The 13,772-nt window shown below is 42.5% G+C and overlaps 1 protein-coding gene and 1 pseudogene across 3 annotated transcripts; both read right to left on the reverse strand.

Moving 5' to 3' along the window:
• Window positions 1-7,889: 7,889 nt before the first annotated feature.
• Window positions 7,890-8,848, reverse strand: LOC133743595 (uncharacterized; annotated as a pseudogene).
• A 137-nt stretch (window positions 8,849-8,985) lies between these two features.
• Window positions 8,986-11,751, reverse strand: LOC133743592 (protein PIN-LIKES 3-like). 3 transcript variants are annotated; one of them, XM_062171573.1, is made up of 10 exons: window positions 11,521-11,751; window positions 11,321-11,400; window positions 11,098-11,222; window positions 10,898-11,019; window positions 10,696-10,806; window positions 10,219-10,311; window positions 10,006-10,106; window positions 9,715-9,767; window positions 9,443-9,628; window positions 8,986-9,297 (listed from the first exon to the last, which is right to left on the reverse strand). In XM_062171573.1, the coding sequence occupies exons 1-10, from the start codon at window positions 11,653-11,655 to the stop codon at window positions 9,164-9,166; spliced, it is 1,140 nt and encodes a 379-aa protein (XP_062027557.1). In that variant the 5' UTR covers window positions 11,656-11,751; the 3' UTR covers window positions 8,986-9,163. The 3 variants fall into 3 exon arrangements, with proteins under 3 accessions (XP_062027557.1, XP_062027559.1, XP_062027558.1); XM_062171575.1 differs by having other exon boundaries at window positions 11,334-11,400; window positions 11,521-11,592; XM_062171574.1 differs by lacking the exon at window positions 11,521-11,751 and having other exon boundaries at window positions 11,334-11,514.
• Window positions 11,752-13,772: the final 2,021 nt, after the last annotated feature.

Here is a 13,772-nt window from a genome sequence, read left to right on the forward strand (position 1 = left end):
CCGAGATGCAGACAACTCTCAACGACGTGTCCGGGTTGACCGGCTCTTTCCTTACATATTTTTCCTCCTCGTCTCGAGGATCCTTGAAAATATCCGAGGGCGGTGCGTGGTTGCCCACGGTCAGGATCTCATGGCGGCGCGCCGAGCGAGCAATGGTCGTTGAGTAGCACTCCCGGGCCAACTGTTGACTTCCTCTCACACAGCCCGTGCCGTTGGGTGTGGGGAACTTCATGAGAAGCATGTATCCGGCGATGATGCACTTGAGCTTGTTGAGTGCCGGCCGCCCAATGATGGCGTTATACGAACTGAAGCAATCGACAATGATGAATTCCGTATGCACCTCCGCCATACATGGACTAGTGCCAATAACCAGTCTCATGTAATCAGACCCCAGCGGTTGTGTGACGTCGCCGGAGAAGCTGAGCAGTGGTTCGTGATCCTAGAGTAATTTCCTGTTCCGTTTGAGGTTGTTGTAGCAGCCGTTGAAAATGACATTGACAGCGGAGCCGCTGTCCACCAAGATTCTCCCCACTGAGAATTTGCCAAGAATGGCGTCGACCAAGAATGGGTCGTCATGGGGTAAATTGACTCCGCGCTCCTCCTCCTCCGAAAAGGTAATAGGTTCCCAACCTGATTTTGGGAGCTTGGCCGATCTTTCGTAGCGGATGTTGCAGACTTCCTTTGGGTGATTAGCGCGTGCATAGCGCTTCCTTGCCCTGTGAGACATGCTGGTGATTGGAGCACCGCCATCGATGGTGTTGATGCGGCCCAAGGTCTCAACGTTGGCAATTACCGGTGGTGGTTGACGCACCTTGAACTGCTCCAACTTGCCGTCACGGTACAAGGTCTCGATGGCCGTTTTGAGAGCATTGCAACTATTGGTATTGTGGCCGCTGTCCTCGTGGTATTTGCACCACTTGCCGGTGTTCCTGGGTTTGCCTGTTTTTGGGTACTTTGGAGGGGGTGGCGGTGGGATCTGATCCTTGCACTGATTGTAGATGTCTTCATATGAGGCAGTCAGGACCGTGAAAACTGCATACCGCTGCGAGGACTCCGCCTGCTTGTTGCGGTTATCCCCATGGGTTGGGCGGTTGCCCTTATGGTAATGCTGGTCCTTCTGCCGCTTGCTCTGGTGGTGGCCCTGTTGCCACTCCCTTTTCTTGTCAGTTGATGGTGCTGAGGGGGTCTTGCTAGCGGTTTCCTGATGACTGGAAGATGGCTGTGTTGATTTTGGTGTTAGTGGTGGCGGTGGGGTTTCTCCGTATGTGATTAATTCCGCCTGGGCGTGAATGACCGCCTCACTCATGACGTGGTCATACGTCGCATTGGGATGATTGTAGTTGAGGTGATAGAGGAACGGTCCCTTGAGCAGTCCCTTCCTGAAGGCCGTTGACACCATCGTTTTGTCTAGGTCACGGCACTGAGACGCTGCCGCCCGCCACCTTGTGACAAAGGCCTTCAGTGATTCGTCCTCCCCCTGCTTGACGCTGAACAGTTGACTTGTGTTGTGGTGTCCGGCGGACAATAGGATGAACCGGGAGAGGAAGGCATGTGATAGTGCATGGAATGAGTTGACAGACCCCGGCGGACACTCAAAGAACCAGTTCATTGCCTCACCGTCTAACGTCTCACTGAACAAGTGACACAAGGTGGCGTCATCGAATCCTTTGTTGTTGGTGACTTTCTTGAAGGTGTCCATGTGGACAAAGGGATCGGACAATCCGCCGTATTGCGCCATCTTTGGGGTTTTTGCAGACGCTGGTCTGATAGCTTGCAGAATCTCAGCGGTGAATGGCCCAGGTCTGGAAGCGAAGAGTGGATTCTGGGTTGGCGCTGGGGCGCCCGACTCCGCCCGGATCAGCCTTTGCTCCAGTTGGTGCATCCTTTCCAATATCTGGGCGGTTGCATCGCTGGCGGTGTCAGCCCGGGTACTCCGCTGGACCTGCCTGCGCCTTGGCGCAGGCGGATGGCCCTCAGTCCTTGCCCTAGCCTCCGAACGGTTGGTATGCGGCACTGATTCCGCTTCCTGCTCAATCATTAGTTGGGGGATGGGCGGTGGTCCCATTCCCGACAACTCAGGTGGGTTCAGCGGTACCTGCATCTGTATGACTGGCCCTGGTGCCAATGTGCCAGTGCCGGGTCGACTACGTCTGGTGCTGCGTGACTGCTCGCTCAGTGCTGGGCGGGCGGTAGGCTCCAGGGTCCTCTTTAGCTCTTCAAAACGTGCCAAGAGCGTAGCCACCTGTCCCTGGGCCTCGGCCTTCTCCTTACGCTCCTCCTCACGCTCTCTGTTTGCCCTATGAAGATCCGCCAGTGCTATCTCTTACATAGCGACGAGATCCTGGCCCGGCGGGCGGCTGCTGCTTGGGTTTGCCTCGCCGCCGGGGTTGACCGGTGTTGTAAATAGTGGGCGGTTAACGCCTATCGTTGGATCGGAGGGTTGGGGGATGGTGGACTGGTCCGCCCGCTCCTCAGCGTTCCCTCCGCTACCGTTAGTCATGGTGGATGTAGTGGGATGACCTTTTGTTCAAGGATTCCCACAGACGGCGCCAATGTTAATGTCTAAAAGTTCGGCGGTAGCTGAACCTTTGTTAACGCTGATCCGGAGGGCGGATCGATACTTGTGATGTTCTCAAAGCCTCCGCTACCTGTCAAGTAAAATACAAAGGGCGTCAGAGGGAGACCGCGTTGGGCGGTCTTCAACTCTCCGATGCCTAAGTTAGTCAATGTATTTATGTTGACAAAGTAACAGTAGGTAAGTATTGAATGCGTAATTAATGAGGAGAGAGGAGAGAACCTTTTATAGGTGAGGAAGAGGTTGATCTTCTCTTTGTTTTCGATGTGGGACTGATGTGCTTCAGTCCCCAGCTCTGGGAGCTTCTGATGCTACCTTGGCGCGGCGCGTGGCGGCGCGTTGGCGGTGATCTGGGGGTGATCCGCCGCCGAGGTTGTAGCCCGCCTGGCGGTGTGTTTGCATGTCATTCCTTTGGTTGGAATTAGTACCTTTGGCGGTCGAATGAGCGTGGCCCATTATAGCTAATTATGCTTGCAAATGTACATGTATGTACAAAAGGCTTTGTAAGAAGCTGGTTGATTGGCAGGGTAAACTACTCAGTGGTGCAGGTAAGGATCTTCTTATTAGGGTTGTTGCTCAGTCGTTGCCTACTTACACTATGAATTGCTTTATGCTTCCACAACATTTTTGTGATTCACTTCATCAATTATGTGCTCGTTTCTGGTAGGGTAGTAAGGCTGAGAATTGGAAGATTCATTGGCTTTCTTAGGCTAAACTTTGCCAACCTAAGGAAGCTGGTGGGATGGGGTTCAGAGATCTACATGCACACAATATTGCTCTCTTGGCTAAACAGGGATGGCGCTTGTTATGCAATCCCACTTCGTTGGTAGCTAGATTGTATGGTACCAAATACTTTTCGCAGGGTGATATTTGGAGCAGTGTTCTTACATCATCTCCTTCTGCATGTTGGCGTGGCATTTATTCTTCTCTACCATTACTTCGAAGCTGTATAAGGTGGCAGGTGGGGAATGGAGCGACTATTCATGCTTGGGATGATCCGTGGATTCCTAAACCAGTTACTTTCAGGCCTGTTATTCGTATGGGTGGGGGGCCTCTTTGGGTAAAGGATTATCTGCTTTTTGAACTCTCTTGGAATGTCGACTTGGTGCGAGAATGGTTTGATCAGTGTGATGCAGAGTTGATCTTGACCATTCCTTTGAGTCGACAGACTGTACCTGACAGATTAGTTTGGCATTATGATGCTAAAGGTAATTTTACTATGAAAAGTGCATATTTGCTAGCTTTTGATTTACTACATGGGGGCTCTTCTTGTTCTGAAGGTGGTGGGAATTCGGAATTTTGGAAGTCTATTTGGTTCACAAATGTTCCTGGGAAAATTAAGGTTCACTTTTGGAAGGTTTGTTCTTCCATTTTTCCCACTAATTCACAGCTCTGTTCTCGTCGAGTACCTATCTTGGATGGTTGTTTCTTTTGTAATGCTGAGGAGGAGACAATTATGCATGTCAGTTGTGAATGCCCTTTTGTGAAGGACTTGTTGAATTAGTTTCCTTCATTAGGTGTAGTGCAGACGTTGCATATGGAGCATGGTTCTGTACGTGATTGGCTGGCTTCGTGGTTGGGGAATCTGACTAAAAAGAATGCTTCCTTATTCTTGATATTGGTCTGGTTTGTGTGGAAGGAGAGAAATAAGAGGCTTTGGAATGGTAGGTTTGCATCTCTTGATCAGCTAGCTTTTCAGGTTACTTCTTTTTATCATCTTCATATGTCAGTTCAAGCTCCTTCACGCCGGGTTGTGGGGGGAAGGAATTCACAATGGACTCCACCTTCCCCGAGTTGGCTTAATTAAGACTAATTATGATGGGATATATGACGCTTCAAGCCATTTTGGTGGTATTGGGGTTGTGGTTAGGGATAGTTCTGGCTCAATAGTAGGTGGTGTATGCTCTAAGGTGAGATGGGTGTCAAATCCGCAAACTGTTGAAGCTTTGGCTTGCCGAGCTGCATGCAGTTTGGGGGACAGATTTGGTCTTGCTCCAGTTGCCTTTGAGTCTGATTGTCAGCACGTTGTGACTACCATCAACTCACAAGGCGTGAATACTTCTTTGTTGGGTAGAGTTTATGAAGATATTTCCACTATGCTGGGGAGCCTTCGTGGCTCTTATTTCAGCTATATTAGTCGGAATGCAAATAAGGTCGCCAATTTGCTGGCTAGATTTGCATTAGGTTCTGATTTTGATATGTATTGGAGTGGGTTTGTCCCCACAAAAATCAGTGGTTTCGTAGTTACTTTGTGTACAAACTGATTGACTACATCAATATATACTTTGACGTCTTCTTTTTTTAAAAAAAAAAAAAAAAAAAAAAAAAAAAAAAAAAACCTTACATATGTCAGTAAGAATTGAATTCATGACCTTTACAATGTTGAATTATAGCTTATCTACTTTTGTCCTCTTCATCTGTAATTTTAATGAGACATTTACTAGCCTCAAATCTATAGGGGAATAAGGGAAAAGATTGCAATATATGATCTCCCCTCTGTTTAGAATCAGATTTCACATCAAATTAAAACATCGAAATTCTCTCACTGATTCAAAATTTTATCTCAAATGATACGGGCAAGTATTTGAACTATAAAATTTTCATGAGTTTAATCTCATTCATATTATCCTCATTCCATTTTTTCGATGATGAAAATAAAATTACAAGGCAAGATCTCTACAACAACTTAAATTGAGAACATCGAAATAGAAGGCATTGAGGACATTAGGGGGTAGATTATTATTCCAACTACCAACTACACCAATCTGATGGCCAACATTAGCCAAATCATCTGCGACGAAATTGGCCTCCCTCCAGATATGATTGAATCCAATACTCTGAAATTGACTGGCTAAGGATTTTATATCATGCACCACCGTACTGGTCCCCAAGGTACGTGTGTGGATTTTGTTGATACAACCAATAAGAATTTGAGAAAATTAGAAAAAAAAACCAAAAAAATGAAGCTCCTATTAAGAAAAACCCATTCCTATATTTTTCTTTCAATCTACACCCATTCACATAATTAAACCTTCCTTATAGGTTTTAAGTCTATAATTAAGTTTTTTCACGTTTTTTTAGTTTGACTATTTTACCCTTCTGATTGAATAAGGAAAATATTCCTCAAATATAGCTGTTTATTTTTTTTTTGAATTTAAATATGGCATCAGTTATAAACACAAATTAGAATTTAATACAATCAATTTATTTTCCCTTATTTAAAAACGATTAATTGCCTTAATTATTGTATATCTAAATTCCCTTATTTGATCTATATATTTGCCCTTTTTTAGTAGATATGTTTGTGTAGATATTCCTATTATTAGATATCTCAACGTGACTAATCGCCTTAATTATAGTATATAACTGATGCCATATTTTAGGAGATATGTTTGTGTAGACATTCCTTATTTAACAAGATTAATTGCCTTAATTATTGTATATCTCTTCCTTTCAGATTTGATCTATATATTTGCTATTTTTTAGTAGATATGTTTGTGTAGATATTCCTATTAGATTTCGTAGATTTCTCAACGTGATTAAACATCCTTTTGTGGATATATTCCTATTATTAGATAGCACCTAAACTCTAGGTGGGAGTATTCTTAGCCATCAAGAACTTGTAGAATCTATTGAGAAACAATAAGAGGAAAAAGAAACATGCAATCAAGAACTTGTAGAGTCTATTATACCTATTCAATGACATAAACCCTGAAAAATCACAAAACAAATACCTCTTCGTCAGGAAGACACACACCTATTGAATATGTAGCAAACACAATGCTCATCAACCATGCCAATCGGATTAAAGGGATATGCAGTTGAACAAAGGCAACCCACCAACCTCTGATTGTGTGATCCATTTATATCACAATCACAATTTGAAATCAAAAACATAATCACATGATTGTGGAGAAGGTCGCACCTAAACTCTAGGTGGGAGTATTCTTTAGCCATCAAGAACTTGTAGAATCTATTGAGAAACAATAAGAGGAAAATAACAAGAACTTGTAGAGTCTATTATAACTATTCAATAGCATAAACCCTGAAAAATCACAAAACAAATACCTCTTCGTTAGGAAGACACACACCTATTGAATAGGTAGCAAACACAATGCTCATCAACCGTGCCAATCGGATTAAAGGGATATGCAGTTGAACTAAGGCAACCCACCAACCTCTGATTGTGTGATCCATTTATATCACAATCACAATTTGAAATCAAAAACATAATCGCATGATTGTGGAGATATTGATACCGGCTTTGAATGTAGAGATTAGGCTTTTGAATGTGGAGATTACATAACCTCCAACCCAGAGGAGAGTTTTCAATTGTTGGAATCAAGGGTTGAGTAATTCCGGGCAACGTCTATGGGCAGCCGTTTCATGACTTCCATCGGCAGCAAGACTGGATTTTAATATTAATCCTATTTAATAGGTGAATGAGGAATTTGATAGTGGCAGCTTTAGTAATTCTTAACAACATTGGGTTTTAATATTTATCCTATTTAATAGTTTTTTTTATTATTTTGAATAAACCTAATTAATTGGTTTGGGTGTATATTAAAACACTCTTATGGATGAGTTTATTCTAAAAGGGGTGTGTGTGAATTTGGGTGTGGAATCAAATTCCCCGAAGAAGTTTTGAGTCTTCCTTCAACTTTAATTCTTGAAAGACCATGCAAAGCTGCAGCTTGCAGACCAGCTCGTAGACCAAAAGCTTTAGCACATAGCACATTAAATCGACAAGCCTCAATTGACTGGAATCCCTCCATCATTTCTAATAATCAAAACCAACAGCAGTTTGATTGCTATTCAGAACAAAACCATCAAAATTTCATTTATAAACTTAGAGGGAGGGGGATTCTATTTAATTATCTGAGAGTTTGTGGAAGCATATTGTCCAAAAGACACAGGCAGATAAGATGTAGCATAGTCGCTGCAGCAAAAGCTATTTGTTTAGCATCTTTCTGCTTGTATAGCTATTTGTATATTTGTATTGCAGATAAGCATGGATTATCTTCATTCCATTTAAATAAACATGACATGCAAGTAATTCATGTTATTTTACATTTTTACTTCTATTTTTTCCATAAACAACCACAAAATCTATCTTTCTGTCTCTATATTCATCCGATAAGCTTTTCTCAAAAGTTCTTATTGGCTGCAAAAACTTTATTGAAGGGTGGTGAATGAAAACAATTAGATGACGAAAACATTTAGAAAGGATGCACGTAAATCGTTAGCTGCATGCATTATAAAATCCTAACAGTCAATTCCTATTTAACATGAAAACACAGGAGCCCCAAATCAATAAATCTCTAAAATCTCTCCATTTATAATTGAACACATCGATCACATTTCTACATGAAGCAAAACAAATGGAAGACAATTCCCTTCATTCCAATACCACAGTAGCACCCAACTCCTTGAGCCTGTCAACAATGGGGCCTGCCTCCTCTTTGGTGACACCCATCTTCAGCAAAACTGGAGCCTTTTCCACCAAGTCTTTAGCGTCCTTTAGTCCCAAATCAATGAAAGTCCTAACCTCTCTCCTTTATGATTTTGATCTTTGCCGCTCCGTCAAACTTCTCAAGCTTTATAACAAATGCGGTCTTCACCACCACCTTGGAGCCTGTGGAGGCAGACCCAGATTCGGAAGATGTCGGTCCTATCCCTGAGACAGCTGGACCATATCTGTTGAGGCCCATTTTAAGTTTGAAGAGGATGGAGTAGTCATGCCTCTCAATCTTTGTGAGGTCCAAGAGGTTGTCAGTAATGCGCTCTAGTTTCTTGGACCGAGGCTCACTTGCTGCGGTGGCCGTGTAGAGGGTGCGAGAAAGACTGCACGTGGCAGGTCTGGATTGGGACCTGCAGGGAACATTTGTGGTCAAGGACGTTCTGGAAAGCTAAAAGGGTTGGGGTTACCTAGCTGGACTACAAGACAATCATTACATTTCCTGAAGGTCAGGTAGTTCAGTTTCTATATCGAAACATCATGACAGAGGCTCAAGTATAGCAACGGTATACGTATATTGACATTCATTACCTATCTCCCATATATACATAGGCTTTCAAGATATCACTAGAACATGCAAGTCGCTTCTACAAATCATATTCATTATTCACCACAACATTTGGACAAGGCTGTTGCTCGAATTGATTACATGTACAGGAAATGTTGCAATATGAGCCTGGAAAACGCATTTCCGCAGAGAATCCTATGGGACACCCTTACTTTGATGATTTGAAGAAGGCTGGTCTCTGAAAAGAAAGATGAAGCATGTGACAGAATCACTGCATGTGGAATTTGGATGGATTCTCGAATTGCTGGCTAACAGATGTTCTGTAGTGAACTTTCTTTGCTTTCCTCAGAGCCTATTTGCAGTTGTGTTAAATCTATCTTAGGATTGATCTGTAAAAGCGTATTGCTACTTTGCATTTGATTCAGAACCTAATACAACATTTACAGTGGTCCCTCTGTTGCTTACAATTTGGAAAATATTATCTTTATGTAACGAATTTCCATCAGAACTGAGATGAATGATTTAGATTTTGCTTGAATGAGATGCTTAATTTGTAGCTGTTTCACACTTGCCTGGCCCCAAACCACATGAAGAAGGCAGACCATAAAGTAAGTGATACTGTTGCAAATACATAAGTCCACAGCAGGATTACTGAACATTCGTTCTCTCCTGCTCCGAACAATTGGGTGATCGTTCCTGCCATTACATAAGGATAAGTGTTGTAAGGAGACGATTTAGCAAGGTGTGTCTGAGGCTGGCATCTCGAATAACAGCAGTTGCACATAGCAACAAAAAGTTGCTAAAATTGGAGAAATCTTGCAAGTGAATTAATTAGGTTTACCTATGTTCATTGCAGGTGGGAGTGTATACTGAATAAGGAGAACAAAAAGATACAATGGATCAGAGTGCACTAGGCCAAATTTTAGCGCCCCTTTAATGATCAATATGCCTGTAAGAGGCAGGAACACGTAACGAACGATTATGATCCCAACAACAATAGATTTCTGTATTCCTGACCCTCTCAAACCTGAAAGAATAATGTAAACAAAGTTAAACTCAATTACCTTACGCATGAATCTAGGAAATGTAGACTTAGTATTTGGCATTGTATACCTTTAAGGAGGTTTCCTCCAATTATCAAAGTGAGAGCGGGGATAGCTCCATCTCTGCAATCATAAACAGAGAAGTTACAGAATGAACCAAGTAGTTATAAAAACAATGGTTGTAGGTTCTTATTGATGTGAATGGACTTCAGTAAAGTCATATACTAAAATGAGAAGTAATCTCATTTGAATGCAGGACAATAGAAGCTGGAATTAAGTTATAGAAGTTAGGAGCTATTTTAGCTGCCCAATTTCAGAAATAAATCATAGAGTTGGTACAGTTTCTGTATAAGTTATATACCCCAACAAGTTAGTAGTGCCATGGATCACCCTTAGAGGAGCACCATCTCCTATCATTAGTTTACGAATCTGAGGGATGACTCCGATTGCAAACCCAACAATCTTTACCACAGAAAAAAAAGCACAAGTGAGTCAATTTGTCACCAAATTAGTGCTCATTGAGCAACAAAAACGTATTTGAAACGCAGCAAAAGGCAGTGCTGAAAGGTCATACCGCTCCAATAGTTGAAGGGGCAAATATCGTTTTCAGATTTAGAATTTGAAACATTCTCACTAAACAGTTCTTGGATTTACTCTGAGGTTCTATCTGCCACGACAAACGACAGTAATATGCTGAGTCAGAAATAAGGTAAATATCACATTGCCCAAAGCACGTTATGTTATCAGACTATCAATATGAACTCTACATCCAAATTTTATCAGATGATCGATTGGTAGTTTAGATTGATAGTCTTGTAACATAACATGCAAGACTGTTTGGCAACAAAACAATTTGTTCATTATTGAACAGATCTGAAATGGTTTGAAGTACATAAACACAATCAGAGAGCATTAAATCATGCAAATTAATAATCAAGTTTAGAAGCTTAGAGTCTTGTTGAGATATAGTACAGGGCAGTGCACACTGATCGGCATTGTCCGCCACTATCCCATATTCCTTGGAAGAAAGCAGAGGCTCAGTGCAACTTACTTGGTTTGATTCGGAGGGTTCCTTCAAAGACTGGGGGGAGTCTTGGGTACTCCTCTTTGAAGATATCCTCACAATGTTATACACATAGGACCAAAGGTAAATGGCTCCTATCTGAAGAACAAAAGACACAAACCAGATAAAGAAACATCAATTCATAATACTATTGAGATCGAAGAAGATGACGAAGAAGTGTACTACTTACTGCCATTGAAAGTGATGCATAAGCCATTCCATAAGTGTGACAGACATCAGGAACTCCAAATGGGCTTCCCTTTTCTTTACAGACTGCTGGGATTATAATGAGGAGCAAGTTCCCCAAATTTCCTAGTCATATCAAGTCAGGTGAAGTTAATCATTGGTACGAATTAATATTCCGAAATCTGAAAGCAAATTTAAAATTACCAGCCGCACAGCATCCCAAAATGAGGCCTCGGAGATGTGGAGGTGGTCTTGCTAATTGGATGAGTATCCATCCAAGTACAGAACCAACAATGAAGGTGATTAGGATGTTCACAGGCATAAACCACCTTCATGAATAATTAAATACACAGAGTCATATGCACCATACTTAAAACACTAATCACTGAAAGTTTTGAGATTAACTAAACAAAGGATTTGAACTCACAGTTTAATCATACCGTCATATGTAATGGTCTGGGCAACGTTAGTTCCCACCAGAGCTGGACTGAATACATAAAATACAACCTGTTCACAAACACAACAATTGTACTATGTCTAAAATTAACCAGGGTAAATCTACATAATCCCATTACCAAAAGTATAAGTCTTTTTTAAGGAACAAAAAAAAAAAAAAAAAAGGGTTACGGTGTTCAAGTTCTTCCTGGTTTCTTCCCCCAGAATATTAACGCGCTCAAGTGCAAGATAGGAGCCAAGTGCAGTGATCAAGAGGACTTTCAAGACCGGAATCGAGGCGGTGATGAAGAGCTGCAGAAGCGCCATTGCTGAAACTTACAAGCTCTTCACCCCTCTCACTCAGAAACCAAAATGGGCTTCAACCTCCTACTTCCTACTTCCTCTCCTTCGCGTATAAATATACAGAAATTTGAGGACTACAGGAAACCCATACAGTTATATTTATGTACATTTAGTATGGTACTAGCAAATTGAGCCGCGCGATGCTGCGGGTTTGTTTTTTGTCAAGTTTAATATATAATAGATGAATACTCGTAATCTAAAATGTCGGTGCAGGTGTCCTGGCGCTGGGATACCACTGCATGGGTGTGTGAGTTACTAACAACTAACCCGATCAAAAAAAAAAAAAAAAAAAAAAAAAAAAAAAAAATATCGGCGCTACTTAGAATATAATTTGTTTTTTTTTTTTTTTTTTTTTTTAAGGAAAGACGACAGACTATATTAAATGATAACAGAAGTTACATGGAGCGATGCAAAAGCATCGAAATAAAACAATAAAGAAAAATGAGATGCACATACGCATCTATTAGAAAGAAAAAACAATAAAGGATAATAAGATGCACAGACGCATCTAGAATGAAAGGTAACCAGGATGTGACTTGATGTCGAACGACATCGCTGCACTGCACATGTCACAAAAGCAGTGTAAATGTAATAGTAACCGTAACAGTAACCGGTGATAGGATCACCTAGGAGAGGTGATTCGCCCACCAGGAGTTCGAAAGTACCCGAGGGTGTCAGAAACTCGAAAATTAGCAAACGAACTCCTAAGAACCAGAACCAATACCATATCAATATGAGCAGCTGTCTCGGATCCAAGATCTGGATTTGTAAGCGACCAGGATCCCAAATACGGATCCAAATCCGGCCCGAGCCCAAAGTCAAGTCTGCCAAAGCAACCTTGACAAAGGCCCAAGCCCATGTGAATCTGATAAGGGCACCCAAGCTCATGGGCACCCTAGCAGCAGCTCCTCTCCGGGCACCCGAGAGCCTCCGCACCCAAACACCACTGATCAGAGGAGCCGCACCGATATCCCCGCCTGAAATCCACCGGAGAAGGCTGATCCCACCCTCGTCACCACGACGCCAAATACTTTCACCGGCGCTGCCCTCCTTGGCCCAGATCCTGTTTCGAAACAGGATTGTGAAGATGCTCCGCCATACCCCATTCCCTCTCAGATCGAAGGGGCTCTGACTAGCCAAGCCTGAACTTGACAAACCCCATGCCAGCAGCTCCACGCCACCACGATGGGCGAACTCGAGTTCCTCGCCCAACCACCTCGCCGCCATCCCAAAACTCGATTTCAGTCGAGCCCGGCTTGGCCGGAATCTCAGCGCCGTCCCAACAACCTGGTCCATTTGAAAGCGCCCTCGCCGCCATCCGTGGGGGACGGACTCCAGCCGAACCAGATCCAATCCTGGCTCAGTCGAATCCGTGAACCGCCCTGGATCCCAAGTCTTCCAACCACCAGCAATCCCCAGATCAGTTGGCAGCCGACCGGAGTTCAGCCTCAAACCTCGATGTGAACCAAATGGAGAAGGAGAAGGAGGAAGAGACCCTGATCTCGACGTCAATGAGAGAAACAAAGAGACAGGAGGGACGGACTGAACCGTACTCGATAGCTGCGGCCCCATGGGAAGGGACGGAATTTTTCTCCATCGAAGATGGAGGCAGGTACAGAGACGCTTGGCCATGGCCGGCGCTCTCAAAAACCCTAGCAGAGAGGGCTACTAGAATAGCAGAGTAGTGTGTTAGAGAATAATTTGGTTTATTTTGCATTTCAATTGCATAGTTGTCAATACCTTTTTATTCTTGCTGCTTTTTCTTGAGGTGTCAAAGTTTGTTTTTTTTGTTAATAATAGATTAGCAACAAATGAGATACAGCAAACAACAAACTTTTTCCATGATTTGTAGAAATTTACAAATACAAAATAGAATCGATTTCCCTTAAAAAAAATTATAAAAAAAAGGAAATAAAATTAAAAGGACATATGGCTGAATTGTCAAAAAAAAAAAAAAAATGTCTGAACTGTAATTTCAATTAAAAGCCGGGGGCAAAACCGTCACTTCACTGTTATATGAACAGTGTGACCACATTTAGTATATGTATAATTTCCAAACTATATTTAATATGGTATTTAAA

The sequence above is a fragment of the Rosa rugosa genome, chromosome 4, assembly GCF_958449725.1.
Source record: "Rosa rugosa chromosome 4, drRosRugo1.1, whole genome shotgun sequence".
Taxonomy (NCBI): domain Eukaryota; kingdom Viridiplantae; phylum Streptophyta; class Magnoliopsida; order Rosales; family Rosaceae; genus Rosa; species Rosa rugosa.